Genomic DNA, 27,578 nt, shown 5'->3' on the forward strand with positions numbered 1-27,578 from the left:
TTATCGAGCAGCTGTGTATTATATTTTAGGATAATTTAATTAAACGTTTTTGTCGTTTGTTTATTTATCTTTTTACTTTTGCTTGTCTGTTGATAAAAAGCATTATTTTTTAGTTATTTATTCTATTTGATTTAATTTAATAAATATGGCTTGCTTTTAATTAAATAAATCTTTCACAAATACATCTCATGTAGATCTTTTAGATAGATTTGACCTAAAAAATCAACTCTTAACTTGCCAAAATCATAAATGAATTTAAAAATAGAAAATTTGTAAAAAAATATAAATATGGGTAAATCTTTAATCCTAAAGCATTGGAGATTTAAACAAAGGAATGCTATAGAAAAAATAGTTATTCACATTAAAAAAAAAAAAAAATCAGGAAAGATGGAAAAAGATTGATTTCCAAGCAGCAAATGACGAAATTCAGGAAAAAATTGGCTAATTACAAAAAATCGCCAGAACTTTGCTCAAAATCAGATTAGTGGAAGATTGATAAAAAATCGTTAAAATAATAATAAAAGTGAACATATTGACAAATTGATTTTTTAAAAATTGTATTTGTACTTAACTATAGAATTATTTATTGCAACTCCCTTCTATAAAATTCTTCCGGCCTTTTTACATATTTAACAATGTGGATATGGTATAAAAATTCTTTAGTTCTCAATGCTTTTATTTAATAATTTACATTTATCGGTAAATATTTATTATTATATGTTATACAGTAAGTGCAATATAGTCAATTTTAGGATATATATTGTTCATTTAATTTTCAAACTATTGTTTATATTTTTCTGGAGTTCAATTACGCAAAGTAAAACTTAATTAATAGTGTCGGGTGTTCTCATACCCACAAAATGTCACCAACACGTGTGATAACAAAATTATGCAATATAGCTTATTTTTTTTGGGCCCTGTCTGAAAATAAAACAAAAATCAAGTTGCGTCAAATCAAATGTGCTAGATTTAAAAAAAAAAAAAAAAAAAGAATTGGAAAATGATTTTTTAATTCAGAAATAAACCTTTATTTGTACCATATGAATTAGTTCGGTTTAAAGTAATGTAGTCTCATAAACATTCTTTTCAAGGGATTTGATAAATTTATGAATCACACTTTTCTTGTTCGAAAAATTTATTCTCCCATTTGTGAAATGCTAGTAACTGGTTTTCATTTGTTTTCAAGTTAAGAAAAATGTTGTATTAACTTCCTTTATGATTTTGTTTTACAATTCTCTGAATGCATGTTAACAATATACTTCATTTTCAAAATTATTTTGAAATGAAACCAAATGAAACCATTTTGAATGAATATAAAATTCCAATTAAATTAAGTTACTCACATTTAAAACTCCTTTTGAATTGGCATAGTGTTGTTTTCAGCAAAAGAAAAAAATGTTTGCTAATCATTATTGCCTTTGATGTCATTCTAAACAATATATTATCCTGTGTCCTCAGTCATTGTTGTTTGTTTCTGTTGGTAGTTTTTCTTACTGATTTATAATGAATTAGATGGAGAATTCGAAAACACTTCACTGTCATAGTTATAAATATTTTATTATTAAAATTCTAAATTTAACACATTGTAATTTACTTTTTTTTTTTATTTGCCATGAAAATATTTTTTTATGCCATACTCGGATTAGTATAATTTTGTGTAGAGTAAGAAACTCACTTTTAATAAATTTTGATTTAATGATCATTATTTTCATGTTAGAGGATTATGGTTTAAAGGTCTAACCTTAAATACGCTAATTAATTAGTTAAGAAAATATTTTCAGTTACAAAATCAGACACAAAAACTTTCTTTCTCTAAACAAATGTAACTTGTTGGATGTATATGTATTTTTAACCCTCAAAATAGATGTTACAGCATCTGGAAAATATGGTCATACAGTCAAGCCCTGATTTAATGAGAACCCAGTTTCAATGAAGGAGAAAATATTTGGTTATTACAATTTTAAGTCTATTGGAGTTTATCTTGCTTTTAACATGCAAACCCCAGTTTTAGCAAACTTTATTTTTGTGATTCTTAAAATTTATACTTATTTCCATATCTCTAGCCCACCTTACCACTTAAAAAATTTCTTTAATATTTGTAAGACAACTGAAGATTAGTATTGTGATATATATCCAGTGAACACAAGAATCCTTTTCAAAAGCAAGGGTGCAAATGCTGTTTTTCTGTGTCAAATGAAGTCTTATCCGAAGAACAATAGCGCAATAAGAAGACAAAAACAGTTCATAGCAAATTAACTAAGTATAATATATAGAATTTATAAAGTATTTTAGAATTTTTTCCCCCCTATTCCCATTCTTTACAACCACTTGGTTATAATGAGCAAATATTATGGTCCCTTAGTTATTGTTATAAGCAAGTTTGATTATTATAGTTTAAGCAGGAGAGGGGTTGAGATTCTGAGCCTCTAATGTTAATTTCACTAGCACACAATCCTCAATGAAATCCTATTTTTAACTTTTAGAGTGATTCACTCCAAATTATAGAATTTATCATTTAAAATTATGTAGATTAAATTGGTGTAAACTTTTACTTTAAAATTCAAAATTTTTTGACCATTAATGAATTAAACAATAAAAATTATAAAAAATAATTTTTTACATGAAATTATGTGGATAAACAAGTTTTACTTGTGTGTAAAAATGCCTTGATTTGCTTCATTAGTTCCAGAGATTTGGTGAAATACGCAAAAAGAAAAATTAACAATAATGGACCTTAATTTATCATCACTCTCCTGTCTCAGCTATTGTAACCATTATTTCCTTATTACAGTTAAGGATCGAAATCAGTAAAAAAAAAAGGGGGGGTAGGTATGTTGATTTAGAGAAAGTACGTGTTTATGCCTGATTTTGTTACTTAAAATATTGTTTGCACAAATTAATTTGCATATTTAAGGTTAGACCATCTAACAATTAAGATTTAGTTCTAGTAATGAAAATATGATCATTAGATCAAAAGTTATTAAGGTTTGCTTTTTTTCTTCACACCGTACAGCTGAGGGAAAAGGGTTTCATTTGTCATACAGATAATTTAAAAATAATTGAGAAATCTTTTATGTCTTAAGAGTTATTTTATTTAATTGTAATATTTTGTGGATTAAACTGTTATTTCAGGCAGCAATACTTCAGAGTACAGCTGATTATGTATTTCAATTGGAACAAGAGAAGGCTAGACTCTTAGAACAAAACAGCCAGTTTTCACGAAGATTGCTTCACTCTCCATCTAATATTCAAGACAGTGATGGTAGTTGTTCTGGATCTCCTTTACCAAAAAGGAAAAAACGAGAGCCTGGCAAGTTTTTGTTTACTATTTTATTTACTTGTATGTATGTATAGGGAATGTTTACACATGGCCTTATGAGGTCACATGTAAATTGCCAAGTGTGTGTTCTTAACCATTTATAACCACATTTTTGCGACTGTTAGATGCTCATTCCTCCTTTCCAAAACATATACAGCAGAGGTGCCAACTATTATGATTTCATAGTCAAGATTATGATTAGCTAAGTAATAAAAATAATTGTTTTTAGAATTTCCATAATTTATTTAAAATTTTTTCTACTCTTTAAAGATTTTTAAATACAACGAATAAAATACAACCAATTTGATTGAAAGAAGATGTTTTAGAAAAAAGCAAAGAAATTTCATTTTTCCTTTTCCAGCAAGCTATTCTGAAACTTAATCTTCTTGCCTTTTAGAAGAATAAAAGAGTGTAAACTTATCTGAAATGCTGTGAGTAAAATTTTTTATTGGTTCTAGTGCATGATGATAAAAATGTTTGTTTATATTTTGAGGACATTGAACAACGACATTTATTCATATCGGGGCTGTTTTGCCTCTGTATTTTAGTATAGATTTTTTGATGTTCCAGCCAATATTTCATTAATTATGTCAAAATTTGAAAAACCATGTAGAAATCACCGAAGAACAATCGAAAAAATGTGTTTTTATGACTGTCTCGCTGAAAGCGTAGCTCGTAAAACTGACTTCAAAATTCAGGCATCATGATATATTGAACGCATCAAAATCAGAAAAATTGTGGAAATTGAGGAAAAAACAAAATGGAACTGTAGAAAAAGTTATTCAAAAACAGCATGGATGTATGGTGTGAATAGAGGGCATCAAAAAAGGGTTTCTCATATTTGAAACTTGCGTGCACTTATAACAACTTATTAAAAACATCGTAATTTGAAGAAGAAAAAAAACTATATGAACTAAAGTTCGCAAATTATAATTATATTTATAATATCGAAATTTAGAAGGGAAAAATAACACTGGATATGGTTGGGGGGCAATTCGATGATCAAACAACGTAGTTCTTAATAGAATTGTTGCGAACTAAGCACGTCTAAAATGGATAACTGAAATTAAAATTTGCTGGTGTATGTACGATGGAATCGTTGAGAACTCAATGTGCCAAAACATAATTACACAAATTTGAAATCCGACAATTGTATAAACATTATACTAAAATTATCGGAATTTGAAAGGGAAAAAAAGACACGTTTTTATAAATAATGGTTCAGATTTGTTTTGGAAGGAAAAAATTTTTGTAATACAAGTTATAAAAAACTTTATTCGTCTTCTCGTGACATCTTTTAATTATAAGATGGTCTTAAGTAAAGAGGAAAATTTTAAATAGTTAGATAATATTCTAAATGAGTGATGCAACGGATTTTAATTTGGCCGGATACCGGATATTTAGAATCTAAATCGGTTTTTGCTATTACATTTTTCAATAACTATTCGACCGATTGCCCTCAAATTTTGTATATTGCCATTTAAAATTGCATACCTTACGAGTCAAAATTTTTTTGACTATTTTTAAATAAAATAATAAAAAATAAATATTTACTAAAAGTAATATTTTGCGTGAAATTATCCTAGGAGAATTTTATAATTCTAAATAATTGTATAATTGTATGCAAAAAATTTTCATTTCGCTTAAAAACTTCTTGAGATATAGTGAAAGACGCAAAAAGGTAAAATTAACACTAAGGGGTCCAAACTTTGTACAGCTCTCCTGATTAAACTATTGAGACCATATTTTCCAGATTGTGGCTACCCCCCATATTTAAGGTATAGGAAAGTACATTTTTGTGTCAGATTTTGTAACTTAATATCTTCTGCATCAATTAATTAGCATATTTGAGGTCAACCTCTCGAACCATTAAAATTGAGTCCTAAAATGTGAAGATCCAATCATGAGATCAAAAGTTATTCAGCGTTTTTATTTTTTGCTTGACCACTACATGAAACTAAGGATAATACAGTTTTGAAACTTTCTTAGCACTCTATTATCCTTATAACAATTGAATAATGTAGAGTGCTTCAGAAAAGCCTGTTGTAAACATTTCACTCAATAAAAGTTGCAGTATTTCTGGTTAGTACTCTATAGATATTTCTATAAATAAAGAAACATTGGTAAAGAAGTAAAATGCTATTAAAAAAGTCATGAAAATGTTTTGAGGGGTCCTGATTTTTTTCCGGGAACCTAGTAGATACCCTGTATAAGCATATTTAAGATGCTCTCCTAAAACTATTCAGATAGCTCCTTCATTTGTAATATTACATTTCTTACAACAAAGTTGATGTTTTTTTTTATAGCAGATTGCATTGATGAAGGAATTGGTAGTTCTAGCCCTTCTAGAAGTGAGAATGGAGGTGATGATATGAAAAGAGAAATAATGGAATTGAGACTTCAACTTGAGCATGAGAGAACATTGAGGGTGCTTGTGGAACAACAACTTCGGAACTTAGAATCTAGACTTTATTCTACTGATAATGAAGCAGCTGAACAGTACCATAGTGTGACTGAGGTACTTATTTTATCAATTTTCATGTTGAAATGTTTTATAATCTAATTAATATACAAAACTTCAAGAATGCTTTTTATTCCTTAAGCCATTTAAAAACATGAAAATCCTCATGATTTTCTTCAACACTATGCTGTGATCAATCTTGCCGAAACTTTTGACAAAATGATCAGCTGTATATTAAGTCATAAAATTCCTGATTCCAATTACTTTATTTGTCTCAAACTGATCTTTTTATTTCAGGATATTGACAAATGTTTGAACTTTGGTCAGGAGAGTGGACTTGGCAGTCCAATATCAAGTCAGGATGTTGAGAGTTCTCACGAAATGTCTCCAAGAGGCTCAAGTCCTGAATTATCCAATTTAGATGTTCCAGAAGATCTTTCAGGCAAAAGTAGCTCAGTTCTACTTCCAAGTGTAGATGAGTTATCAATTTCGGATAATACCATTCCAGGACTTGTACTATCATCTAGTGATATTAGCATAGAATCTTTTCCTGTAGACTTTAATATTGCCTCACAACAAACATCTTACAAAGTTAGCACATCTAGGCAGAATCTTGAAACAATAGTTGAAGCAATTAGACATGTAGAAGGGGATCACATGTTTAGAGATGACCCTACACCAGAATTATTGGACTTAGTCAATGAAAGTCAAATAATGTTAAATCACAAACCAGATCAAACTTCTATGATTTCATTTCAACATCATATAATAAAAAAAGCTCCTCTCATTCAATCTCGACCTGGAGTGATAGTCTCCAATCTCTCTTAAACATTTCATTTTGGCATTTTCATACCTGTATAAATTATCCATTTTTCATTGAGGTGTGCCCATACATGAGTGTATAGTAAAATTGTAACACTGTTTTTTATGAGACACTTGAAAACTTTTGCATTTTATATAAAAAAAAATTTTAAAGATTGTTTGTATATTTAAAATGTACTATAAGGAATTTTGTTGTATGATAATTATTCTTATTGTTAGAATTGGTTTTAAACTGCATGTTATAATTAAAAAATTTATTTGCCAAAAAATCAGTGCTTTTAACTATAAATGGTCTCGAAATTTTATAATTTTTTATCGGATTAATAAGTTTTTTAAAGTTGCTTAGATTCTAGTTCTTATTTATAGAACGTCTGGATCACTTTAATTTGAATAATATTTTTAACCTTGTGTGCTGTAAATCTGTAACTAATTTTAAAATGAAGGAGATGAGTAGAACATTTTTTAAGAAAATTTTTTCTTGTTTGTGTAATTATGTAATATTGTTTTTTTTTTTTTACACATCATACCTCATATATTTATTTACACAAATGTATTAATCCATTAAGCTTAAGAAATTACTCTGTCTTTATATATAATATATAATATTTCAAAATGCAAGTTTAATCCATTATATATCAATCTAATAATTGTGTAAATAATCAAAAAGATACTATGTAATATAATTTTTTTCCTGATCTTTGTAATTATAACAACCTTTTTCCATTTAATTTCATACTTTGAAAAAAAAAAATTCCCACAACAGCCAGTTATGAGCAAGTAATGTCTTGAGGCTCCACAATTTTGCTACCAGTTGCATGAGGGCGACAATGTTGTGAGCAGTAATCGCCATTACTTCTCATACAAGCTGGTATCCATTGATTTGAAGCTGGATGAATGTCAGGCCACCACATGGAATAGAACTCCAGTGCTTTAAAATGACAGCTCAGTGCTTTTGTTTCATTTATTTATCTGTAGTAACTGATTTACTAAATTTCTTATGTCATCAAACTTACATTGCCGTTATATTCAGTTTATTTTTTATGGTGGCATAATACCTTCTATAGACTAATTTTAAATAAATTGTCAAACTTTGTTTATTGTCAAGCTTTGTTGTTAACCCTAAACTATTTGAATTTTGTTTCTTAATTAAAAGAAACATTATTATTGATAATTTAAAGATACATGTAGTTTTTATCGGAGCCTGAAAATCATATTGCATGTGTCATGTAAAAAATCGTCGCATGCTTTTTTTAACATTACGTGCTTGACCAGGCATGTAAATATCAATTTAGCACCTCCTGTTTTAACAGAAACATGAAAATGCCAGATAGGACTCAAAAGGGTAGAGGAAGAAAGGGAAAAGATTTTAATGTTATGTAATATAACAATGAAAAAGAATTCATCAAACAAAAGTAGCTTTTTTTTTTTTTACTTTCCTAGTTTTTCTTATTTTTCTTTTAAAATAAAGCACCCCATTTTCTGTTCCATAAAAAAATAAATACTTCTGATAATATCCTTTGTTAAATTTATAACTCTGCATTTACTCAGTCAATGCTAATTCATGCAAAATAGTCAATGAACAATACAATAACACTCAATACATCATTGTTAAGAATACTTAATTCTTTTGATTTATACTTAAAATATCAGTGTTATTGTAGATATGTTATTAGTGTCATTTTTTCCCAAAATGAATTATAGATGATTCATAGCTTTTTAATAGATGTTTTGTTTTTACATTCATAGGTTTTTATTAAAGATGTTTAAGCACACAAAAATTTAAGATTTTACTAGCCTTGACCTTCATGCAATGTTGCATAATTCGCATAGCACAATTTTTCATTTCTTCTTTTTTTTAAGTACATCATATGAAATATGTTGGTCCTGATTATTAAAAATTTTGCTTCTCAATGCATGTGCCAAAAAATAGCTAGCGCTAACTGATAAAACTACTTTAAAGTCAAATTAAAATAATTTAATTACTATTTTTTATTCTAATTTTTAAATAATATGGAGCAGTATCCTTAAACTGTCTAATAATTAACAGTAAATGAAATGCATAATGTTTCCTAAATTAATTATTTAGAAACTCTACTTTAGTAAACAAATCAAACTGATAAAAATTTGTAACAAATTTATAAATTTTTATTTTAAAAAAAAAGGTTATCTTTTAAGACACTTACTTTAAGATTTGAATGAAAGAGAAGTTCAACTGCACATTTATTTACTTTAGGGATGCACAGCCTGATGTTTGGCCCACAGGAGCTTGTAAACACATGGAAAAGATTATTATTATTTCCCTCAATATTTTAACTATGATAATATTACTACCAGAATTGTGTATTTGAGTATTTAAACTTTTATAAAGCTATAAAAATTTAATATTTATTATTCAATGATCAACACAAGTTACATAGCAATGATTATGTTGAATTTTCTGCATCACAAAATATGTTGTGATACTGCTTTAAAAAGCTTGTATGAATTCTGATTTTGCTAATAGTATTTTTCAGAGGTGCAGAATATGTCCGATTGCGCAAACTTGGTTCGGACGAAACTCAGGCAGCCAAGGGAAATCATCAGTCTAATTAAATAATAAAATTGCAAAAAAGTTTTTTTGTTGTAAATAAATAATGTATACCTTTATAAAATTTTTCCAGTTAATTCAAGAATTGTATTTTACAGTTAAAAAAAGAAATTATTATACAAAATTTTTAACAATCTACAAACTTTACTTTCGAAAAACTATTTTGGAACATTTATTGTAACTAAAAAAATGCACTATAATTATTGTGGAAATTTAAAATCGAATAAATTGATTTAGGGAAACATTATGCTCTGAAAATATTCTACACCTCTGATATTTTTTAGTACTAACAAGCTTTGCTACTGAAATTTATGCTGTCTGATACATTTAATACCTTATTTCCACTTGTAAGTTATGAATCAGCCATTTAATTGACCACTGTTTAACACACTTTCTTTGTGCCGATTTTATCAAAAATCTAAATGATTTTTTATGCAGTTATTTCTACAGTTTTCCATTTGGATTTGAAAATTCCCCATTTTTACTGTGATATGACGGCACAAGTGTTTCAATCTGCACATTTAAATAATCACTTTTTGACAAACTTTATTTGTGCCAATTTCATTTTAAATCCGAGTTGTTTTTCAACCATTTTTTGAGTAGTTATTGTTGTGAATTTCCACATGGTTTTAAAAATACTGATATTTTTATTACAACATGCAAATTTTAAATAATTACTTATTAATGCACTTTATTCATGCTGATTTGAGGATAAATTTAACTGTTTCATTATAAACTTTTTTTTGCAATTTCTGTGCTTTTCCATGTAATTTTGACGATCCTTAATCACCAAATAATACCAAATCAATATTGAATCTTATTTTGTACTATAATAGTTTTATTAAAATGTTTGGTTTTTGTTTGAACTGCATAAATTTCTTCAAATGAAATATTTAATGTGAATTTTCATTACTCATTGAAATATGTGATTAATTTTTCTTATATACTTTCATACTGTGAGTGTAGCAGTTTTTTTGTTGTTAAGAGTTTATTTTTAAATGAACTTTTGCATTGTTTGATGTGATAAAAAAGTAACCCATTTCTTTTCCGCATTGTTTCTATTTTTTAATAAATCTATTTTTGATAAAAAGAAATTTTTTTAAAAAAATTATCAGTTTTTTTCATTTTTAAATAAATTCTAATAAAAGTATTTAATTCTCTACAAATATATTACTTAGTTTACTGATAAAAGAAATTAGCACTTAGTGCACTATTGTTTAACTAAAAATTACCATATTTGTTATCACTGTTTCTAAATTTGTGTGCAACCCTTCTTCGTTAGTCAACCTGCTGTGCAAGTGGCTCTAAACTCGAAAGATTGTGCAACCCTTTAATAACCCTCTAAGGAAATAGATTTAATGCCTTAGTGCATAAACAAAATCAAAAGTTTCAAAACTAAGAAATTCATATTCTAGTCTCAGAATTTGGTCTGCCACCTTAATTTTATCACAAACACTTACACAATTGTTTTAAACAATGCATTAATTTCTTTGATGCAGTCAGGGTTTAATCCATTTAAAAAAAGAAGAAAAACTTTGAAGTAAATATTAAGAAGATAATCATATTAGAAATATCTTTCATTTCAGATTTGATTGAGAAATTTGATTTGATAAGACAAAAAGATCACTTAATACATGTGATTTTTCTTCCAAGTGTCAAAGAATTAATTTTATAGTCATGTTATTATTTTTAAATATTTGGACAGAGCAAATGAGATCTAAGTGTCCCATGGATACATAAAGCACATTTTAGTTCTGTTTGCTTGCCATTTCGTATAATTAAAATTTTAAGAGCACAAATTGAATACTTGATTATCTGAACTGTGTGTAGCATTAGGTACAGTGGAACAGTATAAAACATATAGTATATTAGTTATCTTTCTGTTTAACAGCAATCTTAAAACATTACTTTTGTACCTCATTTTTTTAAAAAGAAAATGGTGTAGAGTTTCCAGACAAGTCGAGATACTTTTTGTCAGTAAAAAGTCTAATGATTGTATTTAGAGATACAACAACTGTCCCCTTCATAAAGTATCTCATTCCTGTGCCATCTTCTTTCATGTTTGAATTTTTCAAAACAAATTTTTGAGTATCAAGTGATTCGTTACATGAAAACGTAGAAGAATCTTGGATGCATGATCTATTCTAGAAATATTTGTGTAGTTCAATATAAAGTGAATTTTCCCTTTTGAAATGTAGATAACTTATTTGTTATTCATGTGGAATAATTAATTTAAAATCAAAATATAGATTTACCTTGTGACTGGTTATTTTTTTTAATAACATCCCACAGTTTAAAACATATATCAGGCAAATAAAATAGCTCATTTATTCTTAAAGGAGCATTCGTACTGCACGTGCAAAGGTTTAGAAACTGTATGGTTAACTGCTCCCGCATGCGCAAATTGTAGTGGTGTACAGTCACATGTGGTGAAAATACTCCAGAAAAATTTTGCTCAGCTGGTTAAACACAATTCAAGGTTCTCCTGTATAAAATTAGTTTTATGTATAACTTTTTTATAAATTCTAGCATATGGTTTTCATTTTTCACCTGATTTGCACTGGCTGTTGTTCTTTTAAATTAGCTGTTAACCCAAAATACATATGATTAAGTCAAGTTATATGCCAAACTTCGTAAGATTCTACTGTAAAGTATTTTGTTAATTCTATTTTCTTAAGTTATTTTCTAATATTATTTTACATTACCCAGAGAAATTCTTCAATTGTAAAATAGTAGACTACTTCTGTTATGGCATTTGTAATTTTTTTAAACTAAGTATTTAAAATTTCTGTAACTGGTTTGTTTAAATAGAAAGATTGATATTTATTTAATTTTTGACAAATATTTTTAATTATTTAGGAAAATGATTAATGTGTCCACAGACAGCTAAAATTGTTTTTAGGTATGTGACATAATAGAGAATCATAATAATGTTGGTAAATTAATTGAAAATGGCTATTAATTTGCATAATCATTATCTAAACATGTATGATGGATAATTTTATGATTAAAAAATATTAACAAAATTTAAAAATACGAAAAATGTAACCTTTTACCAGTGTATGATTCATAAATTTGACATGCATTATTTTAAGCATGTTGTGAAATTTCAATTACTGAACTGCATCATGTCCATTATCTGTCTATTATCTGAACTGCATTATCTGTCACTCATAGAACTTTACACCTTTGTTTAAGGATATATTTCGTATAAATACAGAGCTGCCAACAAATTCTGTAATATTTCATTTTTATATTCAAAGTTGTAATACAGTTTATAAATTTCATTATAGTTATTGAATATTTAAATCTATTTAAAATTAATTTGATCGCCACTACGCATAAATAAATAAATCATTTATACTGATGCAAGTTATTCAAATAATAGTATGTTAAATGTTAAAGTCGGGGCAAATTAATAAAAATATTTTTATGTAAAGTTGTATTTCTATTATCTTTTCAATAGCGCTTGAAATATTCATTCTTGGAACAAGAAAAGTTGGCAGGCCTGCATACAGTATCTATGGATATAATGAAATGACATTCTATTGATGTGATATTTATTTAATAATCATGTTAAATAATAGGTGGTTTGTGTAAAAGTGTGACTTAATGAAGTTTTGTGCAAATGATATTACATGCTATTTGTATTCAATTTAAATATTCTATAACCTTTATATATTTTAATTTTGAATATCAAAATTACTTCTTCTTTATCTATTATTAAATGAAAACTCAAGATCTTTTCCCCCTATTAGACTTCAAACTATTGCCATATTTAAAATTGGTAACAAGTTTTGGTAACAAGTTACTTTTACGCATAAGAGTTTTCTACTTACTGTTGTTTTGCTGTAAATATATTCCTGTCCATGGGTATGGTGAAATTTTATTTATCATCCCTTATATAGGCTTGGTAAATGGTAATAACTAAGGGTAAATCAAAAAATGTTTTTTTTAAACTCTTTGGGCAAATTATTTATACAAACATATGCTTTGATCATTTACTGCATTCATTTTTTTTTTTTATAATTTAAAAATTACTCAATTTTAGTATTTATACATTTCTAGAGGAAATATCCTTTTATAATAATGGTCTTTCAATGTAATAAGGTCACAGCATATAAAAAAAAAACAGGTATTTTAAAAGCAGATAAATCGACTAATAAAATTATATTTTTCTTCGGGACTTAAAAAAAATTATTTTTGAAGTGGTTTAAGGTAAAACAGTAATAAGTCACATCAAAAAGTTCAGTAATTTAGCTTTTAAGTTTAAGGGGGTTTATAAAATCCTGTTTGTGCTCATAGTAAAAGACAGCAATTAAGTGTAATTTAACAGCTTGATATCAGACAAACCTTTTTCTACTTTGAAGTACTAAATTTAGATATTTTATTAGTTTTGAGCTACTTAAACGGTTCCTACTAAGTCTACTGAATAATTCTATAAGTTTTTTTTTTTTAAAGACTTGATACAAGGTAGGGCCTAACTTTGGCCAACTATATCCTAAAATAATGATACCAGCTTACTTGACTTGTGACTTTTCCTAACCTTTTGAGATCTTCAAAAGCAATAAAATAAAATTTTGGTAAATATAGAATGAGCACAAAAAGTGATAATATATATATCTAGAACAACCATTTGTGATCAAAAGGACCGCAATGGAAAGAGTTAAGTGTATTATGTGGATTTAGTACAATGTTTCTCCTCCATTGCTTATCTTTATTTCATTCAAGAACTAGCTGAATAGATCTTCATTTTATGATTTTTTTTACAAAAGAAACCCCTCGTTAACTTGCTGCTGCTCTCCAACCCCTCCAATTGTTTACACGTTTGGCAAATATTTCTATTCAGATTTCTGTGAGAGATATAAGCTTGCAAACTGCTTAGAAATGACTTTACTTGTCTGAGAGAGAGTAAATTTTTGTGAAAAGTTCTAATTTTTTTATAACAGGGATAACTAATTGGTTTCAATAAGCAGCTCTTGCCATTAAAAGTTTATTCAGTACTTGGGAATAAGACTAAAATTTGAATTAAATTTCTGGCTGGCTATGGAACTTAAGACCAAATATTTTTTGTACAATTTGATATATCTAGAAAAAGACAACTTCAGATGTAGGTTGGTAAATACGCTGTCCGTTTGTACGAAAGATATGCCACAACAGAAATTTTTTTACATCCTAAAGACTTGTTCACTCTTTATGGGCAAAAGTACTTTCAATACGGGTAAATGATAGAGAAATCCCACCAAGTAGCAAACCTTCAGCTTTAATTTTAGTACTGGATCAAAAAATTATTATGTATCATTGTAAATAAAAAAAAATCACGCAACCATAAAAGTTAACAAAATTTATATACCTAAGTCTCCCTGAAAAGGTCAATTTTCTTAGCGCATAAGTTTTTAGCATGGATATGTACTATACAAATAAGCCGATTGTAAACAGCACAAAAGATATCTAGAATAAAGCTGATTTTCGTTTTGTCAACTTTAATTTTCTCAAGTTTGCCAATTTTTAAAAAGCATGTAACTTTTCACAAGTTCCTGCAAAGTCCTTTATTTTGAGCTTTGTCATTTCTAAATTGAGCTTTGCCTTCCCGACTTTTCTAAAACTTATTTGTCAGGATGTGCTAAGAAATTTTAATTAATAACTTTTATTTCAAATCATTTGTTAATATCTAAAATGGTATGTAACTTTATAATAGTGTTATTATTTTTCCTGAATCGAATGTAATTTTTTATTTATTGAAAATATCTTTAAATATACTGTGTAATGTTAAAATTATTAAAAATAACCTAACTTTTTATAATGGTATTTGAACTGAAAATAAATTACTTATGCTTTTTTTCTTATTGCGATCAAAATTACTGCAATGGTCGTTATAGGTAGCTAAAAATATCAGTCATTCTAGTGTTAAAACAAATTTCAAAATGTTCGAAGAATCTGTGTAAATTTTTAAATATCATTTATCTTCAATAAAGTAGTTCTAAATTATAAATCTTCCTTAAAATATTAATAGTATTTTTTAAAATAGGTAAGAACATTGAATTTTAATTATATTATTCCATCATCAAAAGTCTGGACTGCTCAAGAGTTTGAAAAGTCCGTAGTTCTAGATGATCATCTGGTGTATGCAATTTATGTCGTGATTAAATATGCATGAGCAGACACCTGAAGTTAGTTCCAACAGCTTTATATAGATACACTAGGGTGTCTACCAGTCATGAAATCGCAAAACTTCTTTTTCTTTTCAAGCGCTTCAAGAAGTATTACCCCTAATTGGAAGTTTGTGTGCCGTAAGAATATCATATTAGTAATATCGAAATTTGAAATCTTAAAAATAAATAAATAACGAAGAATCAACAATATGAATTTATGATGGAATCGTTATGAACAGAGTGGTTAAAAGTGATACCTATATTTTCTAAATACTTATGTTTTGTTAACATATTACAAATAGCCACAACATTCTAAAATCTCTAGAGTTCCAAAAAAACCCCCCCATAACTGTCGGGGCAAATTANAGTTTTTTTTTATATTGATTCTTGTTATTGGTTATGTCTGCTAATTTTCTGATAGAAAATTTCTTTTGCAAATGATTTTTTATGTTTTAAAAAAAAAACTCTCTGCCACGGTTTTTTTCTTAAGCATTGTTGAACATTGTTTGGTTGTTTTCATCTGAACCCTCTTCCTAGAAAAAGCAGTTATAATAAAATACTTTAGTCTAGTAAAAATTTGTTTTTAAAGCAATAGCTAATTGTTTAACAGTAACTGCTATAACAGTTAAAATTTAATTACCTAGCTAGTTGGAATAGAAATTGACGATTAATTCTATTTGACTATAAAATGGCTACACATTCGATTTGTAGTGACGAGACATAGGTTGACACTTGTATTGTCATTCATTACAGAGCTCTTAAAATTTTACTGTTCTATGTATTAAGAAAGTGGTTTGTAGTTTATCTCACAAACCAATAATGTTATCTGTTCAATCGCTTGTGCAGTAAGGAAGGTACGCAGAAAAATATCAAGACCAGCTTGTTTATGTGATTAAACTTGTAAGTGTATGTAATGATTGCTTTTCAACACCTCTTAGATTCATCTAACAGGTTTCAGTCTGGCATTCCTGTGCAGTAATTCATTAGATTTTGATGGTGCTTTTTGGTTTATCCTTATTTAACTATAAGCATATAATTTATGCGCATATGTTCAACTTTATTTTTCACAAAAATTTTAAGAATACATATTATGGGCAGTTAAAGTACACCCTCTATAAAAGACCTGATAAGTATGGTATAATGCAAGTGCTAAAGAAATTTTCTGAAGCAAATAATGACAAATTTCTGATTTGTGTAGGTTTTAAACTATAGATTTTTTGACCAAGGCCTAAAGTAGAAAGGGGGAGAGAACTAAGCTTGGTTATCGAAACAGTGACGTGGCCCATTTCTAAATACAAAACTGAAACATAATTTTTTTTAAATGTTTTAAATATTTATCATAGTTTTTATAAGCTTTAAAAATTTTGTTAAAAAAGACTTTTTCAACATCCACCTATATCAATAATTATTTGTTTTCTCCTGTTAATTTTTGATGAATTATATTTAATTAAGCCAGCATCAATAAAGGCCCTTCTGACGTGTATTTTTTTCTGGTAAAATGTTATTGTTATCTACAGAAAATGAGACTTTCTTAGTAACGAGTATATAAGTACTTTAATGATACTTTGAGGGTTATATTCAACAAAATAAACCATTAGAATTTTTAATAATGTTTAAAGTAATGTTAAATTACTGAAAAAATCATTATTTCACTGGAAAATCTTTACTTAATTTTCTTTGGATCACTCTAATGTTGCCAGAAGGCTAAAAATGATTGTAAGTTAAGATATTAAATTAGACCAATAATAAAATTATTATTCTTATCCTTTATGTTAGCATTTAGCTTTCCATCAGTGGTTATTTTGAAATGTTTCATTTTATTCATCACATACCTGTAATTTATGTAAATTTATTTCACCGGTGATTTATTTATTTCATTGTAATGCAGTAAATGCTGTTGCATTATTTTTACCAGAGCTTAGCAATTGCGTTTTTGTTCCTATGCACAACATGGTGTATGTTTGGTTGATTGGAATGATCAAACAGGGATTTAATATGTTCCGTTTCGGTAAAGGAATATATTTCTTTTTATTTTCATTTTTTTTTACAAATGAGAAGTTTGTTAGATGTAAGTAACTTTGTAAAAGTATCAAGTCATTGTATTAAGTTCATGCCTGATCTATCAATAGTTTTCAAACTTACAAAATTTAAACAATATAACTTAACTATTCAAGAATATATCTCGCATTTTTGAAAAGGAAACATGTCTTTTCTACGGACTAAGTCCTGACTTGCTTCTGTTCATCTTAAGGTTTTAAATTTTTACCACTTTTAAAAAATAAAAGATTGACCTGAAGATGGTGTGTGTTGAAAAATTTCCCATTTCAACTAATGCATTTTTCTTAGCATCTGTTGTAACATGTAGTTTTGCATAACTGAAGGTTACACTGCCAGGACCAGGCGTTTCTCTTGAATAGCTGCCTTGGATTGTTTCACCAGGTTATATTAGCTCAAAATGAACAAAGCAGAGTCCCACCAATCATGTAACAACTAGGATGAACTTCACCTTGAACTTTCTCAGTTTTCTTCTATGTTCATTTTTAAATATTAGTTTTACCCATAAATTGATCTATTTTATCAGTATTCTATGTTACTGGAATAAAATACATCTTCAAGTAAAAGCAACCTAGCTAAGCAAAGGATCGACATTACCCATATTAACATTTTTTAAAATCAGACACAAACTTTTGCAATGACCTGATGGCTGTTAATGCTTACATTCTTAAAGAATTGCTTCAACTACTGAATATTAAGTTTTTATTTTCAGTATATTTGACTAAGAATTAGAAATTTACTAGAACTGTTCTGCTTTAGTTTTAATAAAATGTGAACTATGAAAATTATAAATTTTAGTTTACAGTAATTTGAACTAAATATTTATTGTATATAGTAATTTTTTTAATGTTAATTTGCAAAAGTTATTGTTTATGTGTTTTGAATGACTGGTGCTAAATGCTTATTTTGTTAATGTTGTTTATAATTTGTTTTTTATTGAATCATGTGCTACTCAGGTTTTTAAAATGATTATCATTTTTGTAAGGCTATTGATTTTTTCCTGCTTCACTAATTATCATTTTTGTAGTGTTTAAGAACTAAATTGTTAAAAAAATATATGTTTTGCTTGTCTCACTTTTATTGATTTGGAAGTCAGTTTTTTAGTTTGACACATTCATCCGTCATTTTATTTTGAAATTTTAAATGAAGGGTTTATTGTATGATAATGATGCACCACAAGTTTTTTACTCTTGTTCTGCTGAAGTATAAAGAGACACTAAAAATGTTCAATTGTTTGCATGTATTTAGAACAAGTCACTTCAAAATTGTTGCAAGTAAAAGTGACTAGATTAATTCTTTCGATCATGTTGATGTAAGTAAAGTCACTGTCATCTTATATCTCCAGTCTATTATTGATTTTTATCAACTTTTGATTAAACATTCTCAAAAAACAATGAAATAGAAATGCAGGATAGTCATAGAATAGGGTAAAAAGCCTGTTTTATTCATCGGAAAATGTAGAAGAAACTTGCTTAATGAAATTAGTATAATTTTTTTTAGATTTATTAGATTTTGCTTCAATTTATAGCAAAAGCCTTTTTTGCCTCATACATTTATTATAATACATCATTTATAATTTTAATAATTTCCCGAAACAGTAGACTCACGACTATCTGGTCTAATGAGTAAGTCGAATAACAAAAAAACTGGAAATTAAACCTATATAACTTAAAGAAAAAAAACATGTCACATATTTTAAGATGATTACTGCAAAAACAAAGTATAATGAAACAAAAGTACTTCAGGGCTGATTGTGCTCCGGAAAAAATCCTGATTTCCGGATTTTTCGCTAACAGTGATCCGGAAGTTTCCGGAGATCGAAAGTCCAGACGGTTCAAAAAATCATTGATCACTTAAGTTTCCGGAAATAAAATTTTTAAAGGTGGAACTTAAAAACACAGTTTATTTAATTTGTTTGTAAGGGAGAGCTACAGAGATACTTTATAAGCTTATACTCATGATTAATATTCATTTTTTTATCACTAAATAGTTGTTATAATCATAAACTCAAAAAAAAAAAGACATATTTGTAAATTTTAATTAGTTCTCCAAGTCATCATAGGTATGTGTAAATGGTATAAGTATGTGTAAAATTTTAAATATAATTTTAGTAAACTAAGAAATATTGAGAAAAAGGAGAAAAAAAACCTTGTTTAAATTCTTTTCTAATTTTTCAATTTAAACTTTTTTTATTCAAATTCAGGAAATTTTCCGGAATTTTGACTTGGACTCACAATCACACCTGGTACTTACTCTTTAATAATATAAAGGTGAAAAGTTAAACCTTGGGCTGCACACATTTTTCAACTTCGACTCCTAATTCTGAACTATTAGCTTTTGCCGTTACCTCTAGAGTTCTACGCATAATTTCTCCATAATCTTTACAACGCAGATAACAGGGGATTGGCAGCATACGATTGACGAGTTATACAAACGGTCGATTCAAACATTTTTCAGTATCAGGATAGTCAGAAAGTCTTCTGTATTTCTCAGCAAAAAGTTTATTTAACATTCATCTCAAAATCTATAAAAAATATTTGTCTTCATTGTGAAGAAAACAGTATTTTGTAAACAATTCTGCTAAAAACCAAAAAACTTTTGCACACCTTATGGTTTGATGCATCGATGCAAAAAAAAAAGTCCATATTTAGTTCTTAAAAAAAAAATCCTATTCATTATTCACAATACTCCCTTCAATGCTTTTATGATAATTAATAATTTTGTACTCACTTCTCCTCTGTCGAAACTTTAATTGGAAGGCTTACCTTGAATTTCTTCTCCATTAACTACAAAAAAATTTCTATTGTGTTAATTCTCCTGAGATGCACATAAAATGGTGACAAAAGTAGATCTTCCTATTCTTTAATCACATAGCAGGATGAAGTAACAAAATAAAGAACTATTTTGTTATAAATTACTTTTCTTATTTACAGAAGCTTGACGCAATCTTGTTAAAATTCAAGATTTCTAAATTTTGTCTTTCCATAATAAAGTGTTTTCAATTTTGTTTCTTTGTTTTAAATTAAGAAAAATTTCTTCTTTCCCACAAGACCAATCTCTTTTTGCATTTTAGTTATTTTAAAAATTGATACACGTGTTCTTTTATCTTATGTATTCTGCATATTAAAAACAAATTACTGTGACTTCTGTAAATATCACTGCATATTAACAAAATGGTGCGAACTTGCTTATAACACATAAAAAGACAGGTGTAACAGCAAGAAGATAGCACAGATCTTGCAAGAAATTAAGTTTTCCCAAAAACTGCAAACCAAGAATTTCCTGCAGTTTATATGTAATTTTACAAATATGTAATTTTGTAAGATTTCTCCAAAATGTAAAGTCACTGAGTAGATTACAAACCATTTATTGAACTTCTCTTGCATTGATATATTTTCCAGGTCTCTTGGAGTGCCGTTACTCTGGGATCACATAACAGGAAAATTTTGAATTGTATAAAGTGTTTATTTCTTCTGGGTAGGGTCAGAGATTCACTGACCATGCAGAGGTGATAGTGCTCCGGAAAAAAAATCAGGATTCTTTTATAACCGCGATCCGCAAGCTTCAAGAAATCATCGATTACACTTATCTATAAAATTTCTGGTATATTTAAAAATATTAGATCTAGAATTTATACTTGGCATCTCTTTCATTTGTTAATATTTTTTCTGGTAAAATAATAAATGTGATTAGAGATAAAAGTAAACTTATACATAATTATGTATAAGTTTACTTTGACATTAATTTTTTAAAATGCGTCATTAATGATTTTACGCGAGAAGTTTTCAGGATTTTTGAGTGGGGTCACAATCACCCCTGCTCAGGCATAATTGAGTTTGATTAATTGCAAATTTAATATTCCGTTAGATAATTCAGAACCTAACACGGTTAGGTTTACTGCTCTCTCATAGATGAAACATGTTATAGAAGAGCTTACAACTGTAACTAATTTATATTTGCTAGTTCTTCCACAGATGAGTAAAGCGAATTCACAAGAGAAATAATAAGGATTCTGCTAGAATATTTAATGATAGGTAGGATAGCCGAGCTTTTGAAGATGGTGTTAAAAATGTCGATACCAAGTTTAGCAAAATTAAGCAGCTAAAAAAAACAAACTTCGATGCACAAAAACAAGTTATAAACAACTATCTCTTAAGAAGACCCCATACCACGGGAAAAACTTTTCATCGTAAATTCTATTTCACCACCTTAACAAATTTATAGTATAGAAAAAAGTGAGTTCAGACATACCTCGAGAAAACCATGAAGTTACAAATACTGAAAAGAAATTGTGAGAAGATAACTGGATTACGCAGTGGGGAAGTTCTGTTCTAATAATTTGTTTGCATTTTGAATTTTTTTTTTCAGTAATTGAAACTTCAAAGCTTAAAAAGCAATCCCAGAGTTGAAAGCTACACTAATTCATCAATTTTTAAGATAATGTTCTGTTTGTTGGAAATAAAGGAAAATAAAAATATCCTTATAATAATGTCTGCAATAAAAACATTACTATTTTTAAAATTTAAAAAACTCTTCCCTACTTCTAACAACTTTTATCCATAGTAGTTTTTCTCTCATTGTCTTGTTTAAAGTTACTAGATAAAATTCTTATCTTTAATTAAAAAAGAAAAATAGAATTATATTTAAATTGGACAAGGAAAAATTAATTTTAAGACATCTCAAATTGCTAAAACCATAAACTGGTCGTTTTATTATTTTAAAATCAATTCTGTTATTTTAATATTATTATTAAAAATATTAATTATTTCATTCAAAATAGTCATTTCATCACATTTATGTATGCTTTCGTTGCATTAATTATTTGGGGGTGATTATGACGACCATGATTTAACTATTACATTCACACCATTAAAATAGTTAGCAAAAATGGTTTATGAATCAGAAACAAATTAAATGAGAATAATTGTAATTAATAAATTTTATAAATTAACTCCTTCAAATTTGTTAATACTGAGCAATACATTTTGATCATAAATGACATCAAATGGTTTTTTGTTCCTCAAAAACAATTTATTTAGATATAATTGGTGATTTACATTTTGATCTGGTCATAATTTAAGATTTGCATTTTAATTCAGGCATAAACTGTAAAAAAGAGTTTCTCAAATTTGAGCAAAACGTGTCAAAATAGCTCCGAGACAAATATTAGTCTAATTTGAAAATATTGATTAAAATTGAGACAGCATACATTTTCAGTAGAGCTAAATGCATTGTCTCATACGTGATGAGAGAAAAATTTGTGTGTGAGACAGATGTTCGTTGACTGCTGGCAGGGTTTGAACCAAGGAGCCCCAGGTTTGTAGTAGGATGCTCTAATAATCATAGTTGTACATCCGAGAGCAGGGTGAGTTAGGAAGCTTGTGGCCACTGCAATGACATATTAGTTTCCAGTATCAATGGTAGAAAAGGGTTGCAATTTAGAAAATATTGTCACAATTTCAGGACAAATAGTCAGGAATTTTAATTTCACCTCTTACTTATTTAACTATATCTTAAAAACTTTTAAGCGAATATAATATGCATCATGATGTATCTCAGGAAGACCTAAGTTCTCGAGATACGCAAAAAGTGAAATTAACATAAAGAGCTTAGAGACTGTTTTTCTGACTAAACTATTGGGATCATTTTCTTCCGGATTGCGTTTATCTCCATATTTTAAAAGCCAAAAATCTGAATCTGTCAAAAATAATAATAATAATATTTATTCAGTGAAAGTACTTTTTTAAGTCTAATTTCGTAACTTGAAATATTGTCTGCAAAAATTAAATCTCATATTTAAAGTTAAGCCTTCGAACCATTTGGATTGACTCCTGGTGCGTGAAAATTTGATTAATGGATCTAAGGGTGACCGCTTTATTTATTTGCGCTCTTACACGGTTTTGTTACAAAATAAAAAGCTTTAAAACCTATTTAATACATGAAAAAAACATTTAATATAATTTTTAACTCGTGAAGAATTTAATAACAATAATTTGAATGAATACATGCATTCTGCTATGTATCTGAGATAACAAAGTTGATTAGTTTTTCCATAATATTTTTTAAAAAAAAGCTGTTTTTGTCTACACTATTCCTCTGTACGAGGCTAGTGACGAGGCAAACTTAATAACTTATTCAATAGTCATGCATTACTATTCAGAAATATACTTCTAAAGCCAAAATGAAATTAATTTTAATCTACTCATTATTGGAGAATAAATATTGACATAAAAAATCATTATTCAATTTGATTTATTTGAAAGCACAGAACCAATTTTAAGTAAAATTAGTTTTAAAAACCTTAGTTTTAACTCGATGATGAAATAGTCCACATGAATAACACACGGAGTGCATTGTTTAGTGACATTTTCTGGAGAATTGAAAGCAACTTGCAAAAAAGAAGACGGTACAGTTCGCTGACATTCTATTTTCTGTCAAAAATTCTTTAATTCATTTACATTGAGTTGTATTCTTTCATAAAAATTGATAAAAACATCTTTAAATATTGTTAAATTCCTTAAAGAGAGAACTAATATGAACATTGAGATTGAAATCACTTATTGTTATGGTATTATTGTTCTACAAAATAATTCTAATTTGGAAAATAAATAACATTAAATGCATTGCATTTGTAACCAATTAATATTTCTTCATTTGGAAGATGAATTGTGTCAGTGGGAATACTTTCACACCAGTACCACGAAAACATGTGTTTGTTTGTGCCGAATGCTTTTTAATTGAAAATATACATATTGGAAGTTAGTTTCAAAATAGGTAAAAAACCGTATAATCTATAACTTATTGTCCCTTTTCTTTAAAATTCTGAAAATAAGAGTAAAGAATAAAATTGAAAGTTATTTTTACACCTTAAAGACTTTTTAAACAAATTCTTTCCAAAGTATTCAAAGTCAGTTCATGCATCCACAAATATTATGAATCTGCAATATCTCGCTGAGGAAATTTGACTAAAAAAAACTTACTCGTTCTGTCCATTCTCGCTCCATGTCCTCAGTAGCCCCCCCCTTCCTCTAAANTTCTTTCTAAAGTATTCAAAGTCAGTTCATGCATCCACAAATATTATGAATCTGCAATATCTCGCTGAGGAAATTTGACTAAAAAAAACTTACTCGTTCTGTCCATTCTTGCTCCATGTCCTCAGTAGCCCCCCCTTCCTCTAAATATTATATTAATACCAATACCAATAATATGTTAATATAATACCAATTTTATAAAACTTCTTGACTCCGGCTAATATATCGTTAGGAAGGTCTTTTCAAGACAAACCATTACTTGCTTTGTTTAGGAAATGCATAGAAATTTTTAAAAAGGAAGAAAAAAAGAAACTATATTGAAAAAAGTTAAAGAGATAAAAATAATTAAAAATATAATACTGATTTCTCTCTTTTTAAAATAATTTTTTTTTTTTAAGAGAGAGGGGGATCTGAAATCAGTTACTACTGTTATAACGAGTTTTAAGGAAAGAATTGAAGCAAAGAAAAATTAATTATATTATTCAATTGACATCGAAATTTTTTTGAGATCTTTTAATCAAAATTCAATGCTCGATGCATTCAAGTCTTTTAATTTATCTTTTTCTTTATTATTAACCCTTTTTATTTAAATTTTTTTCTTACAACTTATTATTTAAAAGTGATTGATAATGCTTCTTTCATGCAGCTGGAAAATTCAAGTTTTGAAATTATTACTTACCACATTTAGTTTTGACACTAATTTCTAACATTGAAACAAGTTTGTAAAATCAATTATAAGGAACGACACAATTAAGCTCGGAAATTATGTAATATTTTGTTTAGTTTATTTAATACAAGATGGCAGCACCAAATTTTTACTGATGTTGATGAAATGTTTAAATGATAATACATGCTGTTGCCATCTATGAAGGTTTTTTATAACTCTTAGTTCCCTCTATTATTTAGAAGCAATAGCTATTGAAAAATTGACGCTAACCAAGTTACGGTTTTCAGGAAGTATTTTTAATTCTGAGAATTAAAGCACTTGTGTGATAATAATTTTGTATAAATTGTATTATTTTTGTAAATCTAGATACTTAGTAACCTAACTAAATAAGGCATAAAAATTACATCATGAAAAATAAATGATTTAGAAAACTATTTATTTACAAAATGCGTCTGCTTAAATAAATAAAATAATTAAATTTATTAATCCGTGAATTATGTTAAGAGTTTATTGTATAAAATTATCCATTTGGAGCACTATTCTTATTAAAAAAAAAGACTGGGTTATTGTAATAAAATATATTCAATGATAGAATTTAATTTGAATTAAAACGATTAATTAAAGAATTTGAAATTGAGAATAAAAATCAATTAAAAAATGTCTGAAGTGATTAATTTGACAACACTGCAAATGGCTTACTAAAACGAGCTTATTTCAAAGGGATCTAGAAATAAAAATGTTGTATAGGTGAGAAGGGAAAAAAAAATTTAGCAAATAAGCAAATAAATAAATATGTAAATTAAATTAAATAAATGAACACATTTTATATATATGAATGCTTCACTTGCCAAATCCATTAACTCCATTTCCTAAATTTTATTAAATTTTAATATTAAAGCACTCCATCCAGCACTGTATATATTCAAAACAAATTTCTGCAATAATAAGTATAACTAAATGAAAAATGTTTTTAGCCAAAAAATTATAAATAATTAATTTTGGAAGCAATTCTGATTAACTCCATTCTATAATGCGTTTAAATTATAATAAAGATGTAGTTAACAACTGCACTCTTTTTTCGCTGCTGCGGAGGTAAAGTTCTATTGTTGTCATGACAACGAGAATAAAAATCGTGTGCTGCTGTTAAAAAATCATATTAAAAGTTTTATTTAGATTTGATCCACTTACGTATCTGAAAGTTGTTCCTTTAATTTCCACCGTTAGATGAAATCTGTCACACGAACCAAGTACGAGAAATATAAATTATATAAATCAGATGTACTCGAACCGCTACAGAAACAAATAAATTTCAATCTTAGTGTCTATTGTTTACTAAGAAAAAATAATTGCAAATTAAAATAATAACCTATTAACATATAATAACCTATGGGCAAAACAGAAACATTAAAACTATTTTAAGTTTATAGAAATTGTTTTTGTACAGAAATACAATTTGAATCAATTGAAATGAAATTTCTAATATGTATACACATTTAGTTGTGAAATGATTCCCAATTTGCTACTACCAAATCTCTAGCGGAAAAAAAAATCAGATTTTTTTTTTCTTCTTGTCAGATGATTGGGTAAAACATAAAACAACCTGCAAGAAAGTTCTGTTTAGTTCAAATGACACATTAGGACATTATTTGTACAAGTATCTTGGAAAAGAAAGGTAACAGTTGCCAGTAGATTTGGCTATGCATTGGATAAAATTAAAAAAGTTGAAATCTCACCTTATACAATTCAAGCATAACTTTGACGAAGACTTTTTAATATGAGAAAACCACTATGTCTGAAAAATGTAGATCACGATTTATTGTATCCAATTGGGACAAGATATAACGGACTTGTTGAAATTCATTTCTCATATTAAACACGAGTATTATAAAATTTCATGGACAAATTGGCATGACAGGAGCTCAAATACAGCTAATGAAGGAGACAATCAATTTAAGCAAAGTAACACTCGAAATATTATATATCAGTAACAAAACAGTTCTTATTCATTTTTGCTAAAATCTTTAATAAAACATATATTTTATGTAATAAAGTTTTTTCGGAATGAAAAAAAATTATTCGAAGACTGAATTTGAATTAATAATTTTCCTTCACTTGTCAAAGCGATAAACTGCCTTAATCACGAAAAAAATTTAACAATAATTAACAATTACTCTCAGGATATTCTATCTTTTACTTTGCACTTGTTATTAGATAAAAGCATCGCATTTTTGAATTTTTAATTTAAAATTAATCGATTTGGCAAGTGAGGCATTCACATATATATACACCGAAGAGCCATTACATTATGACCACCCTCCATCTATAACAATGAGCTCGCCCGGATTTTCATGGTTTCTCACCCAGGAACAATGTTTTCATGGGGCACATTAGGACCCATAATCCTCATAGAACAATCCCTGACGTCTGTAAGCTACTTGAACATAGTTGCAGACCAGGTTCACCCATTCATGGCAACAGTTTTTC

At 27.7% G+C, this 27,578-nt stretch overlaps 1 protein-coding gene across 4 annotated transcripts in view; it reads left to right on the forward strand.

The window, feature by feature from the left end:
* LOC107443758 (transcription factor cropped) overlaps positions 1–7,788 on the forward strand; it is a 36,444-nt gene extending 28,656 nt beyond the window's left edge. Inside the window, exons 3-5 of one of the 4 annotated variants that reach the window (XM_016057729.4) lie at positions 3,133–3,310; positions 5,629–5,837; positions 6,078–7,788. In XM_016057729.4, the coding sequence (XP_015913215.1) occupies positions 3,133–3,310; positions 5,629–5,837; positions 6,078–6,608 (918 nt within the window). In that variant the 3' untranslated portion in view covers positions 6,609–7,788. Of the gene's footprint in view, positions 1–3,132; positions 3,311–5,625; positions 5,838–6,077 lie in introns of all 4 variants that reach the window. The other 3 variants (XM_071188213.1, XM_016057720.4, XM_071188211.1) reach the window with 3 other exon arrangements.
* The last annotated feature ends 19,790 nt before the right edge of the window (positions 7,789–27,578 follow it).

This window comes from Parasteatoda tepidariorum, chromosome X2, assembly GCF_043381705.1.
Source record: "Parasteatoda tepidariorum isolate YZ-2023 chromosome X2, CAS_Ptep_4.0, whole genome shotgun sequence".
NCBI lineage: Eukaryota > Metazoa > Arthropoda > Arachnida > Araneae > Theridiidae > Parasteatoda > Parasteatoda tepidariorum.